A 21815-nucleotide genomic window follows, 5' to 3' on the forward strand; every position below is an offset into this window, starting at 1 on the left:
CTTCTTGCCCCCATTCTTCCCTAATCGAAGAAATGTATCGCCCAGCCAAAACTTCCTTGCCATAGATTCTGAGACAAGGTACAGAAATAGCAAAAACTTAATCAAGCCAGGTCACCCCAGCATCTTCCTTTATGGAATCAGATGTTCTATTTTTCATGACACAGCTCAGCAAAGCACTAGGGACCATCGCAGAATGCTGCCTGCCAGTCAGAGGCACAGCCGGGCTTCTCTCTGTCCCTCAAATGCGAGACTGTCAGCTGCATTCCCGCACCATCTCCCACTCACACCCCATTGAAAAAGCAAATGCTGGAGCACACGAGTCTTTCACAGGGGACTGCCTAGTCCCTCAAGTCACACAGGCAAAAGTGCTGCTGTCAATGAACACGGAAACACAATTTCATTAGCAGAGAAAATAAACAAGGCCATTTATCTGTGTGAGCAGAAATGTGAAGAACGGACACAGCCTGCAGCACCAACTCTTTTCTCATCTATTACCTTCCTCCATCAGACGCAACGATCTGGTGCAAAGCTCTCCTCTGCAGCACAGACCGGGTCTCTGGCTATGGTCATTCAATGGTGGCTTCTTGGTTCGTCTCATCGGCCTTCATCTCCCTTAGTTCACAAATCACCCAAGTGCAGACACTAGTTCCCCAAGATAAAGGGCTAAACGCTGTACTCCCTCATTTCTCGAGTCTGGCTTATAAAAGGGGGGGGTGGGTCTTTGCATCCCTCTTCGTACCTACCGTCTATCAGAGGGAAAAAAGATCACCATGTCTTCTGGCTGTCACCTGTTATCTGACACTACTATGCTATTATATCCACTGTGTACATGTATGTTACTGCGTGCGCGTGGTGGGGCGAGGGGAGGGGAGGTGGGAGAGTGTAACGAGGCCAACCACAAAATCAACACAACCGTTTCAAGGTGGCTATACCTAGTTCTAGGACGACAGAGTGGGGAATCGTACTGTGGTGCCACAGTCATGGCTGGTGGCCAGGGATCCTCTTCCAAAATGTTCGCACCTTCTCTTCCTCTAGGTCCCCATCACTTTCCAAACAACTATCTTAACAGTCACAAACGTTCCCAGGGTGTAGAATCAAACAAAATCGAAATCGGGAGCAGAGAGAGATGAAAAGAACATCATTAGGAGTATCGTAGCTGCAGGGCCCGGCCAGAGAGCGAACAAGAAAACACAGCGCCAGGGCACCACTCGGGAGCAGAAGCTCTCAGTTCCCGGGAAAACCAAGTCTGAAGGGAATTTCTTTAAAAAGCCCTGGACAGTTCGACCCCAGGAACCGGAAGCACAACAACGAGGAATGCTAGGTGACCAGAACCCGCCCACGGCGCTCGGCCCGCCTACGAGGCATCGCGCGTCTCCGACGCTGATTGGCTGCGGCTGCAACAGGGCGGGGCGAGGCCGAGGGCGGTGGATTCAAGATGGCGGCGGCTAGGAAGTGAGTTCCGCAGAAGCGGCGGGAAGGGCGAGCACTCGGCGGCTCTGCCACCGACCGGCTTTGGCCAGGCAGCGGTCTGAACGCCAGAACCTCCTTAGGATTTCTCTCCGCAGCAAAGCGGAGAGAAGGACGCTACCTTGGCTCTCCCGGCCTCCACTTTCCTGCGCCGCTCCTCCTGCTCGTCTTCTTCCATCTCCGTCCGGGTCTCTTCGCGAGTCGCTCGGAGGTGGCCGGGCAGCCGGGAAACCTCCCTCGCTCTATTTACACTCCCTCCCTTCACCCACTCGCCTCCCCACCCCCATACACGCAACTGTCAGCACCGCCCCGCTGCACCGCCAATCCAGAGCCGTGTGCGGGCTTGCGCACGCGCGCTCCGGTGACGCTCCCGGGGCGGAGCGCCATCTTCCCGACCCTCCATTGGTGCCTTGACCGCTCCCACCCTCTTCTACAACACCAATAAGCGGGATGCAAGATGCCCGGGGCTCGCGGCTGGTAGTCAACTGTCCGGCGGGAAGGTTTGGGCAAACCGTTTCACTGCGGCTGCCCTGCCTGGCGCCCCCTCCCGACAGGAGGAGGACTCACGCGCGAGCGGCGGTCCAAGCCTCGGGTTCGCTCGCTCCACTCTCCGTGGATCTTGCAAAAGTCGTTTTTTCGGATCCGCTGTCGCCTTAAGCCCCAAAGTTCCTCAGCATTGGTAGGACGCTAGCCTCCCCCCTTTAGTGAATTATTTGGTCCACTACAGTCAGCCTGTAGATTCACTTAGATTCCTCCTACCTCCCTGGCCCTGCTTTGACCATTTCTGCCCCTCCTAATTACGGACCCTCGTCTAACACAAAAAACTTGGACTGGTGTTCCCAGTGGGCCCGGAGTTGCCACTGAGAGGGCCGTTCTGTACATGCACACTCTTCTGTTCACAGAGTCACTGTGTGCTCCGGCTCCTAACTGTGACTCCACCACCTCTACCTGGAAACAGTCTCCCTGGTGTAAGACAATCAATCAGCTACGGTCCACTTTAAATTAGAGGCGCGTTTAGAGCTCATCAAGGAGTCACAGATAATCAGATCAAGAAGGATCAGGCCCCTGTCTTCCCTAGCCAACAGCTGGCGCCTGCTTGCCTGAGCTCTTTTTGTCTTTTATGGGCTGTTATGTGACTAAGCCAAAGTATTTGAAAACGGAGGGGATCTTGAGTTCCAGAATATGTGTTAGATAAGGCTTTGCATCCTGCATCAATAGGATGGGGAATCTGGAGAGAGGGTAACTCCTGGAAGATTGTACCCCACTAAAGGATTCAGCAATGAGAAATTCAGGTGCATGGAATTGCATGTAGGGTTATAAAAACTATTTTATACCAAATCTGCATGCCAGCCATTTTTACCTTCTCACCAAATAAATTGCTTCACTTTGATTACTCAGAATCTCCAGGAGTCTAATGAAGTGTTTCTCACACTAATGAAAATGGTGGCGGGGAGAGGTGTTCCCTCTGGGCTGACCTGTCCTTCCGGATATGTTGGTATCTTAGAGCGATGCGATTTTTTTTTCAGATGGGGTTTCTCTATGTAGGTAGCCCTGGCTGTCCTGGAACTCACTCTGTACACCAGGCTGGCTTCGATCCCCCTGACTCAGCCTCCCCAGTGCTGGTATTAAAAGCATGTACCATTGCCAGGCAGAGCAATATTTTAAAAATGTTTGGAGGGCATATTTTATATATTAAAAATTGGGGAACTAGAGAGATGGCTCAGCAGTTAGGAGCACCAGCTGCTCTTCCAGAGCGCTCTCCCAGCACCTAATGGTAGCTCACAACCGTCCTGAACTCCAGTTCAGGGGATCTGATGTCCAGGTCTAGCTTCTGAGGGCACTAAGCACACATGTGGTGCACATACATACACATAAACAAAACACTCACACACCTAACTATAAATCTAAAAACAAAACAAAACTCGAACTAAAATGATTATGTCCGTGTCTTTGTGTGAAAATAGTAGATACCCTCAGAGGCCGGAAGATGATATTGGATCCCCTAAAGCTGGAGTTACAGGCAGTTTTGAGTTGCCAGATGTGGGCTTTGGGACCTAAATTCTCAAGTGTGTGTGTGTGTGTGTGTGTGTGTGTGTGTGTGTGTAGAGCTCGGAACTGGGTGTTGTCACTCAGGCTTATAGTCCCAGCACTTGAGAACTTGAGAGACCCAGGCAGGTGGATCTCTGTTAGTCTGAAGCCACCCTGATCTCCATAGAGAATTCTAGGCTAGCTAACACTACATAATGAGACTCTGTCTCAAAGAAGAATAAATATAAGAAATAAAAATGTCAGAAACTGGAAAGCTGGTTTAGTGGTTTAGAGTATGTCTTAGTGGTAAGGTTGCTATGACGAAACACTACGACCAAAAGCAAGCTGGTGAGGAACGGGTTTATCTGCCTTACACATCCTGAATCACACACAGTCCGTTAACAGAAGCCAGCCAAGGCAGGAACTGAAAAAGGTGGATCCTGGGAGCAAGAGCTGATAGCAGAGGCCATGGGGGAGTACTGCTTACTGGCTTACTCAACCTGCTACAGACCCCAGGTGTACCCCCCAGCTCAGGTGTATCCCCCCCAATGGGTGGGGCCTCTCCATCACTCACTCATTAAGAAAACCCCTGCTGGGTGTAGCCATGCATATCTTTAATCCCAGCACTGGGAAGGCAAAGGCAGGTGGGTCTCTGAGTTTGAGGTCAGCCAGGGCTCCACAGAGAGACCCTGCCTACATAGAAACTAAAGACTTTCCTGCTTACAGCCTAATTTTATGGAGACATTTTCTCCTGGGGTTCCCTTCTCTCAGATGACTCTAGCTTGTACCAAGTTGGCATAAAACTAGGAGCCAGCACTGATTGCATACTGCTCTTGCAAAGGACCAGAGGTTGGTTCCCAGCACCCATGAGAGGCAGCTCACAACTACCTATGATGCCAGCTCCAGGGGGATTTAAATGCCCCTGACCTTGACAGCACTAACTTCTGACCTTGACAGCACTAACTCACATACAGACACACACATTCACATAATTTAAAATAACAAGAATACATCTTTAAAATCTAACTAAAAATTAAAGTATTGGGGCTGAGCAATGCCTCGGGGGCTGGGGCACTGCTGCTCTTGCAGAATGCTATAGGGGTCTGGGGTAAGGGGCGGTCATCGAGGAGAACCACTCAGTTCAGTCCATAGGATGGACAAAGAATCAACGGTCCTGGGAAGAAGACCAAGGTGGAGAAAATGAAAGCGCCAGAGTTGAGATGGGACAGCCTTAGAAGCCAGGGGCGTGAGGGTGACAGCCTTAGAAGCCAGGGGCTTGAGGGTGACACACTGGAGAACAGGAAAGCTGTCAATGACCCCATCGACAGGAAAATGGCTAGCTTCTTCCTCCAAGGAAGGGTGAGGAGAAGAAGTAATCCCAATAGCAAGAACAGCCACTCTGTTTTGTTTTGTCTGACATTCTTTTATTATAACGTATATGCAGAACTTTTAAACACATAGTGATTATCCTGTCAAAAAAGTCAGAGCAAGGCATTCTACAGGCAGTCTTCCCCACAAATAGATTTAGGGAAAACTACATGCAACACTCCACAGGCTATCAAACTTGAAGACTTCAGTATTGATTTCAGTTCAAAGCACTAAACGCATCAAGGTGACAAGGGACTGGAAAGATTCCAAGTGGCTGGATGTGTATTCTGCCTGCAATAGAGCAAGAATGTGAACGGTGGGAAGTGGGCATTTCCTGTAGTTCTCTGATGTGGTGTGTATGTGCACATGCATGTGTACATGGTGGCATGTGTGGTGGTCAGAGAACAACTTCCAGGAGCTGCTTCTTTTTTCTAACCGCTTGGGTTCTAGGGATGGAACTCAGGTACCAGGCTTGGTGGCATGTGCTCATTCACTCCCCTGTCTCACTGGCCCTCTGACCTCATGTTCTCCAGCCTCACAGCTGCTGCAATGAAATAACAGACACTCCTCTGGCTGACTGTGATTCTGGAATCTTTACCTCTTCAGCATCATTCAGCAGGATCCCCAGGTAACTAGACTCTAGGGAACTGACGGGCCACTTGATGTGACCACCCCACCCCCTCCACCCCCTATCATCAGAAAGGAAGGGCCTTTCCCCTTCCACTGCAGGAAGCAGAGGCCATGTGACTGCAGCACATACAGCCTGTGGGCTGCTCACTAAACATGTGGCATGGGATCTCCCTTCTCTCCAGGAAACCTGCAAGAGGAGAACCATGCTTTTTGTCTTGTGGGCCTGAAGCCCTTCAGAGTCTCTGCCTGTTGGTCATTTACCTATGCCATTAGAAACTCTTTTTTTTAAAAATATTTATTTATTATGTATACAATATTCTGTCTGTGTGTATGCCTTCAGGCTAGAAGAGGGCATTACAGATGGTTGTGAGCCACCATGTGGTTGCTGGGAATTGAACTCAGGACCTTTGGAAGAGCAGGCAATGCTCTTAACCTCTGAGCCATCTCTCCAGCCCTAGAAACTCTTATTTATTTATTTATTTATTTATTTATTATGTATACAACATTCTGCCTCGATGTATGCCCGCACGCCAGAGAAAGGCTCCAGATCTCAGTACAGATGGTTGTGAGCCACCATGTGGTTGCTGGGAATTGAACTCAGGACCTCTGGAAGAGTAGCCAGTGCTCTTAACCTCTGAGCCATCTCTCCAGCCCTAGAAACTCTTAATAAATCACTTACCCAAAGGACAGTCGGACTCCATGTCATTCTTTCTAACCAGAGATCTTATAGTAAGGAACAAACCCCCACAGTATTAAGGTCTGCAGGTGCTATCCGTGAGGGTGGCTGTGTGGTGTCCTCATCCTCCACTTGCCGAAAAGCAAGCAAGACCATTCGGAGCCCTTGGCCCTGAAACTGTTACCTTTATCTACGATGGGAATAAAGGATTTAATGATGGATGTTGCCTCCTTCAGCAGAACCTCCAAATCAACGATTTTGAAGATGTGGTTGTGCACTACGCTAAGCAGAAATGGGTCAGGTGACACTCGCTCAGAAGGCCCTGTGCAGGCTGTGATGCTGGAGGACTTTGCACAGAATGGGTCACACTGACATTCGCTCAGAAGGCCCTGTGCAGGCTGTGATGCTGGAGGAATTTGCACAGAATGGGTCACACTGACATTCACTCAGAAGGCCCTGTGCAGGGCTGTGGTACTGGAGGACTTTGCTCATGTGCCTTTCTGGGGTGCATCTCAAAACAGAGCAAATATGCTCAACTGACTGAAAGAACAGTACTCACAATGAAGGCAAATGTTCCTTCCAGTCCACCGTGCTGGGAAGACAGAAATGAGGCTTCATTCCTGTCCTTTAAATCTGCAAAGGAAGGAAATTTGAGAGCCCCGTAATTGATGCCTTTCTTTCGTAACTGATTCCTTTCTTTGTAATCATGTATACTTCTATAGATGCTTTTCATTTCATTAAAACCTTTCCTTGTGAATCACACACACACACACACACGCACAGAGGCTGTGAATAGGATGGGCTGGAGTAGCAAACGGGAAACAGAAAATACTGAGCAGTTGTACTGAAATAAGCCACTAGAGAAAAGTACAGATCACCATGCTTTATGAAGCCAACTGACAGTAAATATTGAGTCCTCTGGCTGGCTCACCAGAAGCAGGCTGGTGTCTGGGACCCTTGGACTGGACACAAAGGAGTGTAAGGCTTTTAAATTCAAAATTCTGTAACCACCCTTGTGCAGCTGGAGGGGGGGGGAAATCTTTACAAGTAACCGTTGATACTGTAAACATCATGTGAGGCCACACCTCCAGACGGTTTTCACACCTCAGTGTAAATCCCAGCCTCCCGCCTCCATCTTTGGAGGCCCCTCCCTGGTACCCCTCAAACCTTGACCCCTCCCCAGGAAAGGTCAAGAGCACTCCCATACACTATTTAAACTGCTCCCCAGAAAATAAACACGTGGTCTTCCCTTTTCCTCTCCAGTGGTGGTCACGTTGGTGACTTTCCATTCCCCTCTGGGCCACCCAGGAGCACAGGTGTCTAATTAAACTTGGATATCTTTTAATCTGGTTTGATTTGGCTTGATTGGGATTATTTTGGATCGGCGGAGAGCTTGCGTTAAAAAATATTCCTAACAATCAGGACCATATCTCAGCAGGGATGGAGGGCACTTTGGGTGTTACAAAACTCTATATAAAGAGGAATGAAGCCGGGCGGTGGTGGCGCACGCCTTTAATCCCAGCACTCGGGAGGCAGAGGCAGGCGGATCTCTGTGAGTTCGAGGCCAGCCTGGTCTACAAGAGCTAGTTCCAGGACAGGCTCTAAAAAAGCTGCAGAGAAACCCTGTCTCGAAAAACCAAAAAAGAAAGAAAAAAGAAATAAAGAGGAATGAGAAGTTTTTTGTTTATTGGCAAGTGTAACTCCTAGGGTAGGAATTGTGGAGCCTGGGCAGCCTGACCTTTCTTAAGCTGTTTCAGTACCTCTTGGTGGTTTTCCCATCAGGGAAAAAGTGAACGCCCCCAAAACTTAACCATGCTGCAGCCCTACCTGGGGAAGCTAGTAGGATATCACAGCCCCTGTATGTCCATAGCTAGATGACCTGGAAAGAAAGATGGGGCACGGGAGGACAGGCCTGAGCATTTTCCTCTCCCATTTCTTCAGATAAACCCCACTATCTTAACGCATTGAATGTCTTCTTGACAGTAGATCAGTGGGATTTGGGGTACTTTCTGCTCAGTTTACTTGTCCCACACCTCTAGCTGAATATGGCTTGTTGTGGAAGTTTGCACGGTTGGGTTTGCTCCCTCCTCTCAGACAAAAGCAGAAACAATTCCTTTCCCAGACTCACAGGGGTGACACTTCACCAACAGACTTGTCAGACAGCTGTAGGGGAAGCCGTGCACCTAAGTGACAACAACATAAACAAAGCTTCAGGAGCTTTGGGAACCGAAGCCACAAGAAGTACTCCTCCCTGGGCCAAATCGCCGTCCCCTTTGGTGAGTGGAATCCTCTTGACTTCCAGACTCAGAATCGGGTCTTTTGTGCAAATGAGAGAGTAGGCTCTTTAGAAGAAGGGGCCAGAAGGATAGCAAGATCAGATTTCCCAAGAGCAACCAAAGCCCTGAGTCATACCTGAATCTCGAGTTTTAATGTTATTTTTATCTATTTACAACGGGCAGTAGGGGAGCATGTGCCCAGTTCACCCGAGCCAACATCCACAGAAAGTCCTTTACACAGAAACGCGAAAGAAGCTCCGCAAGCGTAGCACTTGGATCTTATTTCAATTTATTTTTAGTATTAAAAGCTGTTGAAGTGAGTTACATGGATGCTCTCCCAGGCACTGGATGTGGCTCCCTACCCTGTAAACATTTACTGTGCCTAGCAACTGCCTGCCAAAGAGGCCGGTCCAGGAAGGTATTTTGCAATAGAGAAACGGGTTAGCTGCTTCTAGGGCCAGCACTGCAGGGAAAGTGGTGTTGACAGGTTGTGCCTTCGGTACAATATCATAAGAAAGCCACAAGCCAAATCAAACTGAGAGAAAACATCACAGACATCCCAACTGCGGATAGTGTCCCCTTTCCCTTACTGGTCCTGTTCATGTTACCCACTCATATGCCTTGCTGTTTCTCTTAGCAACGTCTTCTGGGAAAAGAAGCCTGCCTTTGCTATCCTTGTTTATCTCTAACTCTCCTGCAATCGGATGTGGTTTCCAGAGTTACCTGGATTCCAGGGGTGCTGACCGTACCCTGGTTGTCTCTTAGTTAGACCCGGCTGTGGCCCAGCTTCATCTCCTTTCAAAAGCAGAGGCACTGACTTACATCTCGTTTGGTTCAGAACCTCCATTCCCATATGTGACTGCCTTTTCCTTATTCTTGTCTGCACCCTCTATGTGGACCCTCTGGGCTGGTGTCCCCTTAGGGGGTACACTTGACTCCTCTCTGGCCAAAGTCTCTGCCACAAATTTCCTGAAACCCCCAGGGAACTCCTTTCCTTTGTCCTCCTGGGTGTCAGGCCACTCTGCCTTTTTGCTTTGAAGATTCCAAGTAAGGACAAGAGCATCACCGAGGCAGCTTTCTAGGGCTGTGCACCACAAGAATGCTTGCTGGTAGGTAGAGCCTGTCTGCCAACTTTAGAAACTGCTAGAACCTCATTAGTACTACACTGCAGAAAAAAGCCAACAAGAAGTCATAGCTCTTCACATGAAGCCAGACTCAGGGGAAAGGCTTGCTTTGAGAGCAGGGACTCATGGCAGCCTGCAGGCAGCGGCAGGAGATTAGAGCAGAGGACAGGGCTTGACCACAGCAGGAGGTGTGGGTATAGGGGAGCCGGGGAGGCCTCCACTCATTCATCCCTCCACTCATTCCTCTGCTCTACTTCCCTGGGTAAGTGGTGTCTAAAGCCTGCCCCCTAGCTCTTTAACTCCCTACTGATCTGTGCCTGGCCACGCCCGTGGATCAGTGTTTACAGGCAACCCATTTACTGGACACAGAACCCATCCTGGCAACCCAAGACCTCCCTTCCACAGGCTGGCAACTGTCATAACTCCAGAGCGGGCTCTGGCACTGGAGTTCAGGGAAGGGCTGGTCGCTCTCCTATTTTCTCTTGTCTTGCAGCACCATGACCACTGAGGGGGGTCTCTGCTGCAGGTAAGCAAGGGCCAAGGCGGAGTGGGACCTCAGCCTTCTGTTTCTATTTCTCTGTAGGCCTCTTACATAGTTGTTAGGATGCTGGACTCCTCAAGTGCCGATCACATGACCCGACTGACGTTGCGACTCCTGGAACAGGTAAGACAGAGCCTACCTACTGCTGTGCTCACCCGTAGCCTACCTACTGCTGTGCTCACCCTGTAGTTCCGTTCTAATCTCCTGCCTCAAAGGTCGGAGGCAGACTGTACCTACCAGCAAGCATACTTCTGGGACACACCCCTATAAAACTCCTGTAGCTCCTGTAGCTCTAGGCTCGTGTTTAAAGGGATGCTGACTGCTTCCTATGGAGATGCAACCAACATTCTGGTTGGGAAAAACCTGGTCATGCCCAGTCTTCTCTACCGACTCAACCATCTATGACGTTCTGAGTGATCCGTGACCAACGTGCCTGTCCTTGCAAGCAATGATGCATAGGGTCCACGGGGACTCACACTTCCCATGGGCAGCTTCTCATATGCTCTGCCTGCATTTTTCCTCTTCTACTTCCTACCTATTATTACCATCTCGGAACCCCTAGTTCAAGGCCCCAGTGACCCTGAATACAAACCAAGGGTAGTCTCTGCAAGGTTGTTGGAGTATCCCTCTTGGGGCCCTTCAGGGTAACCCTTGGGATCCATAAAAGTGTCCTCTTGGGACCCACCGGAGTGTCCCCTTTGGATCCCAGCAGGGAAACCCCATGGGGTCCATCAGTGTACCCCTTGTTGTGCACCAGGATGCTCTACTTGTGTCTAATCAGATTATCCCTTGGAGCCCCTCAGGGTATCCCCTTTGGGTTTAAGATGGCTAGCATACATTATGTTCGATAATACAACCAGAAGAATCCTTACGAGAATGGTGACCCTTGCTTGCCCCAGCTACCCACTCGAAAAGTGCTTCTTGCCCTCTGTACTTCCTTTTGGGTGCTGACCACCCCTAGAGCTTTGGAATATCAGCTGCATAAGCAGGTGGGCCGTGAAAACTCCACTCACCAACCTGGAGCCAAGTCCCCATCACAGTTTCTTCCTCACAGATGCTGGAGCAGGAACGAGAAAGCATGGACAGAGCAGGTAAGCGTTCTAAGATGCTTGGGCACATACCGGTAGGAAGGAGAACAAACCAGAAGAGCAGCAGGCAGAGCAGGCCCTGGCTTTTGTTTTTACCTGTAAAACAACACATGCGCGCACGAACACATGCACAAACACACACACATGCATGCACAAACACACGCGCAAACACACACATATGCATGCATGCACAAACACATGCGCAAACACACACATGCACAAACACACACGCATGCATGCATACACAAACACACACATGCACAAATATACCCACACTGACATGCACACATGTCAGTGCACATGGCTGCACCCTTAGCCAGCTGGCTCTTAGAGGGAATGTATGTTGTAGCTGGGAAAATGTAGGCAAAGAAAGGTCAGGCGACAAACCTCAAATTGCTCAGTGCAGAAATTGTCCCAACCAATTAATTCAGATTCAGACTCATATTGCCCTAATTCCAAGGATGGGCAGAGCCTCAGTCTTATCTTTCTCAATACCTGGCACCAGAATATAGGTTTATGGACATCTGAATGGGGATCCAAGGCTAGAAGAGCATATCTTATTCTTTAGAACATGGAGTGAGTATTCATGGCTCTGGGTAACTCCAGGAACACTGAGGGCAGCTAACCTGGGAGCCTCAAATCTAGATGGAAAATGGCAAACCAGGCCACATGATCCGGGGGACCTATACACAACCCAATGGCCACAAATGTGCCAGAGGGCATCCCAGGTAAAGCTTTCAGAGAAGCCAGCCCTGGCATCACCAAAATCCCAGTTCCAGCAGAATGTCAGGGCAAGCCGACCCCTCTCAGAGCTTTCTCTGGAGTAAGACCCTCTCCCCCACGTTGGTGAGCATGCCCATCTTCTGTACAGCTTAGGGCCAGGGCTATGGAGGCATAACTGGGCCTTTGGTGGCCTCCTGCAGTCCAGGAGTGCCGGAGCACTAAGAGAGATCTGTTCTACTGTCTTTCAGTGCCTTTCAGAACCAAGAAAATCCACTGAGCTGACTCTAACCAAGCCCTCCCCTCTCTACCATAGCCCCCTCTCTCCCTGCCCTAGCCCTGGACCCTCCTTCTTTGGAATGGATGTTTATGACAGACCTGAGCTCAGGAGCTCAGGAGGCTCCAGGCTACTCTGAACCCTAGGGTGCAGGGAAGTTGGAGCACTCTGCCAGAGCCAGCAGCCAGGATATTTCTCAGTGATGTGTGCCTTCTCCACCCAGGACAACAGGAAAAGCCAGACACTGCCCTGCAGAATGCTTTGAGGAGAAGGAAGGACCTTCTACAGAGACTCTGGGTAGGCCTGCACCCTCAGCCAAGCCTGGGCCTGACTCTCCTTGGGCTAATATATTGGCTTGGAGACTCCAATTAACACTTGTCTGTACTCCTGGGATCAATTAGCTAATGTTTACACACTGGGGGCTGGTAACTAAAAGGTGAGCATTAAGAGACTAACACTCCCAGCCCATCCCTTCCCCGAGGAAATTAGAGAAGGTAAAGAAAGGGTCAGGTGTAGGCAGTGTGTGAGCTTAGAAACTGCTTAGGCCAATCACAGAGCAGGCAATGAGCCAAGGTCCATGGTCATAGGATGTGGAGCACACAGAAGCTAAACTGGCCAGCAGCAAGAAGTGACTGCACCTAGAAGTATCTGTATGGGTGTCATCCCACAATCCCCTTAGACAAGAGGTTTGCTCTTTCTGCAGTAGGCAGATGCCAAAATGCATGAGGAACCATTAGATTGTTGGCTGGGAAACAACAACCGGAAACTCATCACAAGTATTTGGTATATGTTAAGAGAAGCAGAATTTCCAAGTGTTTACCAGGGAGTATTATTGAACTTGGGGTCACAACCTGTGTCCCAAGTTCAGTTTGGCCATCCATTCTCAATAAGCCAATTAAAAGTCAAATTATCAGTGGAAAGCAGAAAAAAATGATTTATTCATTATGGTCACATTGGGAAGAGAAACAAAGAGATCCCTAATTCCAGGGTCCACACTGAACATTTGGGTGCCATAGTCCCTGGCAGGGATGAGGATGGGAAAACCATACTGATGAGAGCCTGTTCACCCAGTGAGGTTCACAGGTGTCTGCTGGTGGCTTTATAACCAACAGGCTGCCAATCTTTTAGGAGCAGCAGTTGGTGAATGAGCACTCCCCAGTCCATGCCTGGAGGAGGGCACATGAAAGAACCATGGCGCCAGCCCTGAACCCAGAGGTGCCTCCCATGGATGTCTTCCCTGCTGCCTCCCCAACTTTGCCCCGACCCCCAGAGCCACCAAGGATCATACAGCACCCGGTAGGACTCCTGGGTCACAGCAGCTTCTAGCAGGGTAGGAGGGTCAGAACTGAGACTTCAGAGCAGCGCAGAAGTACACAGTGTTGCCAGCAGGCTGTCCAGTCAGGGAGGCCAGAGGTGTTTCTCTCGTCCCTCCAACATCTAGAGAGGAAGGCTGAGGATTCTCACATGTCTTTTCCAGGGGGTCCCAGCAGGATGCCAGTGCTCTGGAGAGGCTCTGGAGAGTTCAGAGCCAATAGTAGCTTCATTTGCTGCCCATGGCACCATGGGTCGCCCAGGGAAAGACATGGAGGACTGGTGTAGGGATGGCTACCCTCTCAGGACATACTCGCCTCCTACTAGACCGACCTAACAGCTGCATTGGAAGGACTGGGGGAGTTTAGCCCCAGTGGGCCCTGAATTCACAGCCTTTTGATACTTCTCAGTGACTCAGGATGTTTGAGACCCTGGCTTAGGAACAGAGCTACAAACAGCAGAATATACCATTCTGTGTGGTGCCCACACAGCATTCTGAGTCACAATCAAAAGAAACTCAACCATCTTAAGCAAATGATAGTTATTTTTTAAGATTTATTTATTTATTTATACAGTATCCTCCCTGTAGGCCAGAAGAGAGCACCAGACCCCATTACAGATGGTTGTGAGCCACCATGTGGTTGCTGGGAATTGAACTCAGGACCTCTGGAAGAGCAGTCAGTGCTCTTAACCACTGAGCCATCTCTCCAGCCCCGATAGTTATTTTTTAATTGTATGTATAATTAGTGTGTGCATGTGATGCATATACGGGGCACATGCGCACATGTACCACAGGGCATATGTGCAAGTCAGAGACAATACTATGGAATGGGTTCTGTCCTTCCACTGTGATATGGGTTCTGGGGATCAAAGCCAAGTCGCCAAGCCTCTTGGTGAATACCTTTATCTACTAAGCATCTCGCTGCCTCAGAAAGAATGTTCTTTTTTTTTTTTTTTTTTTTTTCGAGACAGGGTTTCCCTGTAGTTTCTAGAGCCTGTCCTGGAGCTAGCTCTTGTAGACCAGGCTGGCCTCGAACTCAGAGATCCGCCTGCCACTGCCTCCCGAGTGCTGGGATTAAAGGCGTGCACCACCACCGCCCGGCAGAAAGAATGTTCTTAAGCAGAGGGGTTAAGAGGCCCAGGTGAGGCATTTGTTTGGGACTCAGTGTGAGGAAATGTAGGAACGAGGAGATTAGGCCCAGGAGAAAACATTCTAGACATGTTAGTGATCTGGAAGACATCTGCCCTATGGGCAGGAGAACTGGCAGCAGCACTTAGCAGAGGGAATGGATCCCACAGAACTCCCTTTGCTGATGAGCTATCTGTATCCAGGTTTCATATTCCAGCCTGTGTTTCTACCTGCTGTCAGACCATCGTTTTTGTTTTTGTTGTTTTCTTTTTTGAGACAGGGTTTCTCTGTAGCTTTGGAGCCTGTCCTGGAGCTCACTCTGTAGACCAGGCTGGCCTCAAACTCACAAAGATCCACCTGCCTCTGCCTCCCGAGTGCTGGGATTAAAGGTGCCACCACCACCCGGCTCATGTTTGTTTTTAAGACAGGGCTGGTCTTGCCAGGCAGCGCACGCCTTTAATCTCAGCACTTGGTAGGCAGAGACAGGTGGATCTTTGTGAGTTTGAGGCCAGCCTGGTCTACAAGAGCTAGTTCCAGGACAGGCTCCAAAGCTACAGAGAAACCTTGTCTTGAAACACCAAAAAAAAAAAAAAAAAAAAAAAAAAAAAAAAAGAGCCAATTCCAGGACAGGCTCCAAAGCTACAAAGGAACCCTGCCTCGAAAAATCACACACACACACACACACACACACACACACACACACAAGAACACAAGACAGGGTCAGTCTCACTGTGTATCCTTGGATGGCCGGAACTCACTCAGGCTGACCTCACCGTATAGACCATGCCTCCCAGCCCTGCTTCCCAAGTGCTGAGATTAAAACCATGCATCACCACCTAGTGGGTTTCATGTTCTCACGTCTGCAGGCAAATAGAGGAAAAGCACCTTGTAACACAGGAAGACACGGTTCGATTTTCATGCAATAGTTACAGGTTAGGACGCATGTTGACGTCTGTCTGTGGTTGCTCTCATTCTTAATGACTGAGCCCACATGGCCCATGAGCCCTAATTCACTACATCTCTTGGGAGAAGGCTTCTGAGTCTGGTCTAGGCTACTGACTCTGAATAGAAAGAAGGGGTAAGTTCATTCTAGACCTGCTGAGGAGGAGTAAACAATTCTCTCTAGTGTTTGCTTGAAATTGCTACTTATTTACTTCACTCAGAAGAGAAACCAGAGACTATGCGTGCACAACAAGGTTCACATTCCTGTCCTATGTATGGGAGAGCTGTAGTAATCAGCAAAGCTGGTAATGGCACTACTATAGACAAGCCACTGGAAGAGACTTGTGAACACCTGACTTTCATTAAGCAGGTTTAACCCATGCTCTCAACACCATTAAATTCCACCATACTCCTCTTAAAATGCATAAAAGTTAACAGACTGGCCGGGCGGTGGTGGCGCACACCTTTAATCCCAGCACTTGGGAGGCAGAGGCAGGCGGATCTCTGAGTTCGAGGCCAGCTTGGTCTACAAGAGCTAGTTCCTCTGGAGGACCAAGAAGGCTGAGTCTGATGAAGCAAGACTTTGCTAATACACTCCTCCTAGACAAAGGGGTGGAGAAAGCAGCCCTTACTGGAGAAAACCACAGGGCTGACTGTACTACCCAACATTAAAAAAAAAAAAAGAGCTAGTTCCAGGACAGGCTCTAGAAACTACAGGGAAACCTTGTCTCGAAAAACCAAACCAAAACAAAACAAAACAACAAAAAAAAAGAAAGTTAACAGACTGGACACATCAAATGTTAAATCTATTAAAGCAAAATTAACCAGGCATTAACTACCTTCCTGACGGTAGGAAATATGAGAAACATTAAAAATATCATGTAAGCCGGGCGGTGGTGGCGCACGCCTTTAATCCCAGCACTCGGGAGGCAGAGGCAGGCAGATCTCTGAGTTCGAGGCCAGCCTGGTCTACAAGAGCTAGATCCAGGACAGGCTCTAGAAACTACAGGGAAACCCTGTCTCGAAAAACCAAAAAAAAAATAAATAAATAAAAATATCATGTACATGCTGGATGCGGTGGTATATATTTATATCCTATACTCTGTAGTCAGAGGCAGAAGGACTTTTACGAGTTTAAGGCCAGTCTGGTCTACATGGTAAATTCTATGCCAGGTGGAGCCACCCAGGGAGACCTGGTCTCTAAAACAAAACAAAACAAAACAAAACCAAGTCCTAACCAGATGTAAAAATTTTTCTATTCAATTGTTTATTTAACTTACAGTGTTAATCATTTAAATTTCTCTTCAGATGGATGATAGATAGAGGGAATGGGTGAATGGGTGGATGGATGGGGAAGGATAGGTAGGAGGACAGACAGACGGAAGGGATGTGTAGACTGATAAATGACTGGGTGGATGGACTGATGGATGGATAGTTAGTTAAGTGTGCAGATGGCTGGCTGGAGGAGCCTCCTGAAGACTGTACATCCAGATAGCTAACCAACTGGCTCCTGAAGACTGTACATCCAGATAGCTAACCAACTGGCCTTCTTAGGTGCCCCAGCCTCCTGCCACCATCATTCAGCAGCTACCCCAGCAGCAGCCGCTGATTGCACAGATTTCTCCTCCTCAGGTCTTTCCCACTCAAAGATCGGGAAGTATCAAGGAAGGTGCGTATGTGTTCTACGTTGCTATTACTTTAGGTTGTGAAATTATATCCTGAAAGGAAAAGCGTAGCACGATTAACAAAAACCCAGAGACAGATTCTGGTTTCCAACCGGAAGGTCAGAAAAACAAAACAGCCAGCCCCTGGCTCTTCCCTCTACCTCAGTCTGAAATGGCAATCACGCCTCCAGGAATCTCAGAATGAGACTGTGTGTGAGAGCTGCCTCCTCCCGTCTTACAGTCCTCTCTAGGGCTGGGATTGAAGGTATACACCACTACCACCTGATCTCTATGGCAAACTATTGTGGCTACTGGGATTAAAGGTGTGTGCCACCACCGCCTTTCTGTAAGGCTGACCAGCGGGCCTTTTTTACTCTCTGATCTTCAGGCAAGTTTTATTGATTAAAATACATATAAAATATCACTACAGGAAGGTATTTTTGTAAGTAGGTGTTGTGTGATACTTTTCCTGGTGAGGAGCAACAGAAATATCTATTCACACCAGATAGAGAACCACTAACCGACAAAAGTAACAATGCCACTAAAGTCCACCTTGGTGAACCAATGAGTCTATTGGAGTGACTTACAGACAGCTAAAAGGACAGCCAGATCACCAAAAGTTCATCCCAGGATCCCAGAGCTCTAGAAATCAGTAGGTCAAAGAGTCTCTTCCGGGCAGCTTGGCTGGTCTGAGACCCTCAGCGTCCTTACTGCTCACCTAACTGTGGAAGGAGGTACTTTGTGTATCTAGCACATTTCGAGAACTTCCTGAGACTTGTGAATTGTTTACTTTTTGCTTCTGTGGGGCTTTGATCTGTTGGAGGCTTGTTTGAACTAACAGAAGATTAGATAACTTCTGGAGACTGGGGGCTGTAGGAGCAGGTAAGAAATGGCTTTTCCAGGCAAACAGAAGCCCACTTCACAGGGTTTGTGAGGAATGCTGAGTGTTTAGCATTGGTCAGAGGCCAGATTGAATTGAGCTCAGACTGTCCTTTAGAGTTGAGACCTGACACTTCCTAAGCAATTTTTTGAAAGGATTTTTATTTTGTGTCTGCGTGTGTTGCCAGCGTGTATATCAGTGTGCCATGGTCATGCATTGCTCTCAGAGGCTAGAAGAGGGCATCAGGTCTCCCAGAACTGGAATTACAGACGGTTGTTAGCTTTCATATGGATGCCGGGAATCAAACCCATGTCCTCTGAAAGAACAGACAGTGCCACTGAGCCCTCCTAACCACTAAGCCATTTCTCCAGGCACGTGTTTTATTTTTAATTACATTTATTTAGCTATGGGGGTGGGGTGTACACACACCACACTGCACAAGTGAAGGCCAAAGGGTAAGCCAGGCAGATTACCTTGGTGATATCAGACTCAATAATAACTTCAATACAATTGTTCTTTGCTCTCTGGAAATAGAGGGCATAGTCAAAATAACTCTTATAAAAGACCATAATTCCTTCATACTCAAATCCAAAGATAAATGAAATTCTAAAAAAGAATTTAAAAGCCTAGTTTGAGCCACTACTTTCTCCTTAGCACTATATAAACCAGGTATAGTTGCTGTGGGATAATGTTCTTGTACCCTGTAAAGATTTGTCAATCGCAATAAAATGGTTTAATAAAATTCTGATTGGCCAATAGCCAGGCAGGAAGTATATGCGGGGCAACCAGACTAAGAGAATTCTGGGAAGAGAAAAGGCAGAGAGTCAGTTGCCACCCAGACACAGAGGAAGCAAGACGAAAATGCTGCACTGAGAAAAGGTACCAAACCACATGGCTAAACATAGATAAGAATTATGGGTTAATTTAAGTTGTAAGAGCTAGTTAATAATAAGCCCGAGCTAATAGGCCAACCAGTTTATAATTAATATAAGCCTCTGTGTGTTTTGTTGGGACTAAACAGCTGTGGGACTGGGCAGGAGAGAAACTTCTGTTTACAATCATGACATATCTGTAATCCCACTACTTAGGATATGGAAGTAGGAAAATCAAAAGTTCAGAGTCATCCTTGGCTACATAGTGAGTTTGAGGTCTGGGATACATGAGAAGTTTTTCTCAGAAAACAAAAAAGCAAAACATCAAACCAACCCAACAGCCAGGCTTAGTGGCACACACCTTTTCTTCTCCCCCGTCTCTATTTTTTTGAGACAGGGTTTCCCTGTAGGTTTCTACAGAGCCTGTCCTGGAACTAGCTCTTGTAGACCAGGCTGGCCTCGAACTCAGAGATCCGCCTGCCTCTGCTTCCCGAGTGCTGGGATTAGAGGCGTGCGCCACCACCGCCCGGCTTCCATGCTTGTTTTTAACAAACATAAGGAGCAGTCAGTTTCAGAGCAGAGACTATCATCAGGTGCCAACACATGACTAAGCTCCGACTCTCCTTTCAGACATGGTGGAGATGATGCTAATGCAGAATGCACAGATGCACCAGATCCTCATGCAGAACATGATGCTCAAAGCCCTGCCCCCTGGGCCCATAGGGCCACGTGCCGCTACCCTCCAGGTAGGTTTGGGGGATGAGATTCAGTCATTGGCTGGGGGCGGGGTTGCTCCTGGGTACCTGTGCCCACATCTCTGGCTTGTGGGATGTGGTGAAGGTGATGGGAAGCAGGTAATGTAGTTGGGCACAGAGAACCCTAAGCCCAGGATGTACTCCCATCACAGTCTGCTGCCCTTCTCACCAATCTGGGCCCAGGCATAGGGAAAGGATGCTGCCATCCTGACCTGGTTGTGTACTCTGCCAGGACCCACGATGGGTGCACCACGGAGTCTTGCGAGCTGAAAAGCAGAAGCCACCCCCAGTGCACCACCACCACCACTATGCACCCCCTGCCCAGCTGCAGGCTGCCTCCACAGCTGGCGCCCCTTCGGGATATCCGGGGTGGCCTCCAATGGTGGCAGCTGCCGCCCTCCCACATGCAGCCAGCTTCTTGCCCACTGTGAGCCACCTGACTGAGCCAACTACTTCCCATCCCAGCTACCCATAGCACGTAAGCCTGGAGGGAGAGAGCTAGTGTTTTGCAGTAGGTAAGTGGAAAGATGGGCCTGCCACCTCTCTTCCATGTATGCCAATAAGCACATGCACCCTGTGGTCAAGCCAATGCACCATGGCAGATTGGAAGGAGCCAGGAAAAAAAGTCAGTTGCAGGTCTCAGCACCAGTTGTCAAGCCATGTGGAGCCATGTCACCCCTGGGAAAGCTATGCCTTAGATCTTTGGGCAGTCCCGCAGGACTGGTCTCATAGTGTTCTTCACCTCAGCCCAGGTCCTGCGGCACCCCCTATTCGACACCCTTGTTTTTCTCATAGAGCTGCACTGGAAAGCCTGCTGCCTTTTCAGGTGTGGCAGACCGTTCGCCTATCTCAGTAAGCATCATGGTCTTCTAGGCTTGATTACTCTCCATGGCCATCTGGGAAAGCTAGGAGACTGAGGCCTCACCCAGGGGAAACACAAACATTTTATTATGAAAGACTTGTTAGAAAAACAGTTCCAGATCAGAATCCATCATTACAGCTGCAGACCCATTTTAACATTCCTACGGAAGGTTGGAGCAAGAGTCAAAGTGAGGCCAGAGGCACAGATCAATGGCTGACAGCTTGCTGAACACACGTGAGGCCCTGTGTTCTGTCCTTGATGTGTTACACCTGCCCACTTGCAAACGAAGAGAAAGACCCGATCATCATTCCTGGAATGATCACTTCATTCCAATGTGAAAGACACAAGCTGAAGAATGTGTGATGTGCTTTCTTTTCAAATATCCAGGGTCAACAAGGTTGCATAGCAGTTAAAGGTGCTCACTGTCAGTCAAGTCTGATAACTGAGTTTTAGCCTCAGGACATGGTGGGTGGGAGGTGGGGAACAGACCAACTTCTGCAGGCTGTCACTCTTGCCTCTACGACTGCATTGCACCACTGCATTGTGGTGTGCATATACTCCAACCCCATGGCTGATTAAATGTAATTCAAAATAAAATAAGGAGCTGGGCATGGTGGCACACACCTTTAGTCCCAACACTAGAGAGGTAGAGGCAGGCAGATCACTAAGTTCGAGGCCAGCTTGGTTTACATAGTTCCAGGACAGCCAGAGTTGCACAGAAAAACCCTATTTCAGAAAACACACAAGAAAGTGCTGGAGAGATGGCTCAATGGTTAAGAGTTAAGGCCACTTGGTGCTCTTGAAGAAAACTCAGGTTCAATTCCCAGCGCATGGCAACTCACATCTGTAACTCAGTTCCAGGGGCTTTAATGTCCTCTTCTGATTTCCATGGGTATCAGGCAAACACATGGTACATATACACACACACAAGTAAAACACTCATACACATAAAATTTTAAAATCTTAAGAACTAATAAGAAATATATGTAAGGTATGAACATGTGTGGCCTGCAGGCTGAGTAAATATGGATGGATTCGGGTGGTGGTGGCGCACGCCTTTAATCCCAGCACTCGGGAAGCAGAGGCAGGCAGATCTCTGTGAGTTCAAAGACAGACTGGTTGGTCTACAAGAGCTTGTTCCAGGACAGGCTCCAAAAAAGAATCAAGTAATAATAAATATATAAACAAATAAATAAGGATGATTC

The 21815-nt window shown here is 48.6% G+C and overlaps 2 protein-coding genes and 1 non-coding gene across 7 annotated transcripts in view; 2 read left to right on the forward strand and 1 right to left on the reverse strand.

The window, feature by feature from the left end:
- The window catches only part of Pcnt (pericentrin), an 86944-nt gene extending 85204 nt beyond the window's left edge, over window positions 1-1740 (reverse strand). For all 5 annotated transcript variants that reach the window (XM_038341779.1, XM_038341776.1, XM_038341777.1 and 2 more), the window contains exon 1: window positions 1589-1740. In XM_038341779.1, coding sequence (XP_038197707.1) covers window positions 1589-1645 — 57 coding nt within the window. In that variant the 5' untranslated portion in view covers window positions 1646-1740. The remainder of the gene's footprint in view (window positions 1-1588) is intronic.
- Window positions 1741-10173: 8433 nt separating this feature from the next.
- Window positions 10174-20223, forward strand: C9H21orf58 (chromosome 9 C21orf58 homolog). The gene is made up of 7 exons (XM_038343842.1): window positions 10174-10233; window positions 11165-11201; window positions 12419-12492; window positions 13324-13491; window positions 17132-17246; window positions 19624-19739; window positions 19981-20223. Exons 1-7 carry the CDS (start codon window positions 10174-10176, stop codon window positions 20221-20223), a joined length of 813 nt encoding a protein of 270 aa, XP_038199770.1.
- LOC119824113 lies at window positions 16121-16248 on the forward strand. The gene has a single exon (XR_005287047.1).
- Window positions 20224-21815: the final 1592 nt, after the last annotated feature.

This window comes from Arvicola amphibius, chromosome 9, assembly GCF_903992535.2.
Source record: "Arvicola amphibius chromosome 9, mArvAmp1.2, whole genome shotgun sequence".
In the NCBI taxonomy this organism is placed as follows: Eukaryota; Metazoa; Chordata; class Mammalia; order Rodentia; family Cricetidae; genus Arvicola; species Arvicola amphibius.

Excerpts from the sequence above, each read along its gene's own strand:
- C9H21orf58 (XM_038343842.1), top strand. The coding sequence starts at position 10,174 with ATGCTGGACTCCTCAAGTGCCGATCACATGACCCGACTGACGTTGCGA. Across the intron at positions 13,492-17,131 it reads CAAGGATCATACAGCACCCG|GTGCCCCAGCCTCCTGCCAC; the intron begins GTAGGACTCCTG and ends TGGCCTTCTTAG. Across the intron at positions 17,247-19,623 it reads ATCGGGAAGTATCAAGGAAG|ACATGGTGGAGATGATGCTA; the intron begins GTGCGTATGTGT and ends CTCTCCTTTCAG.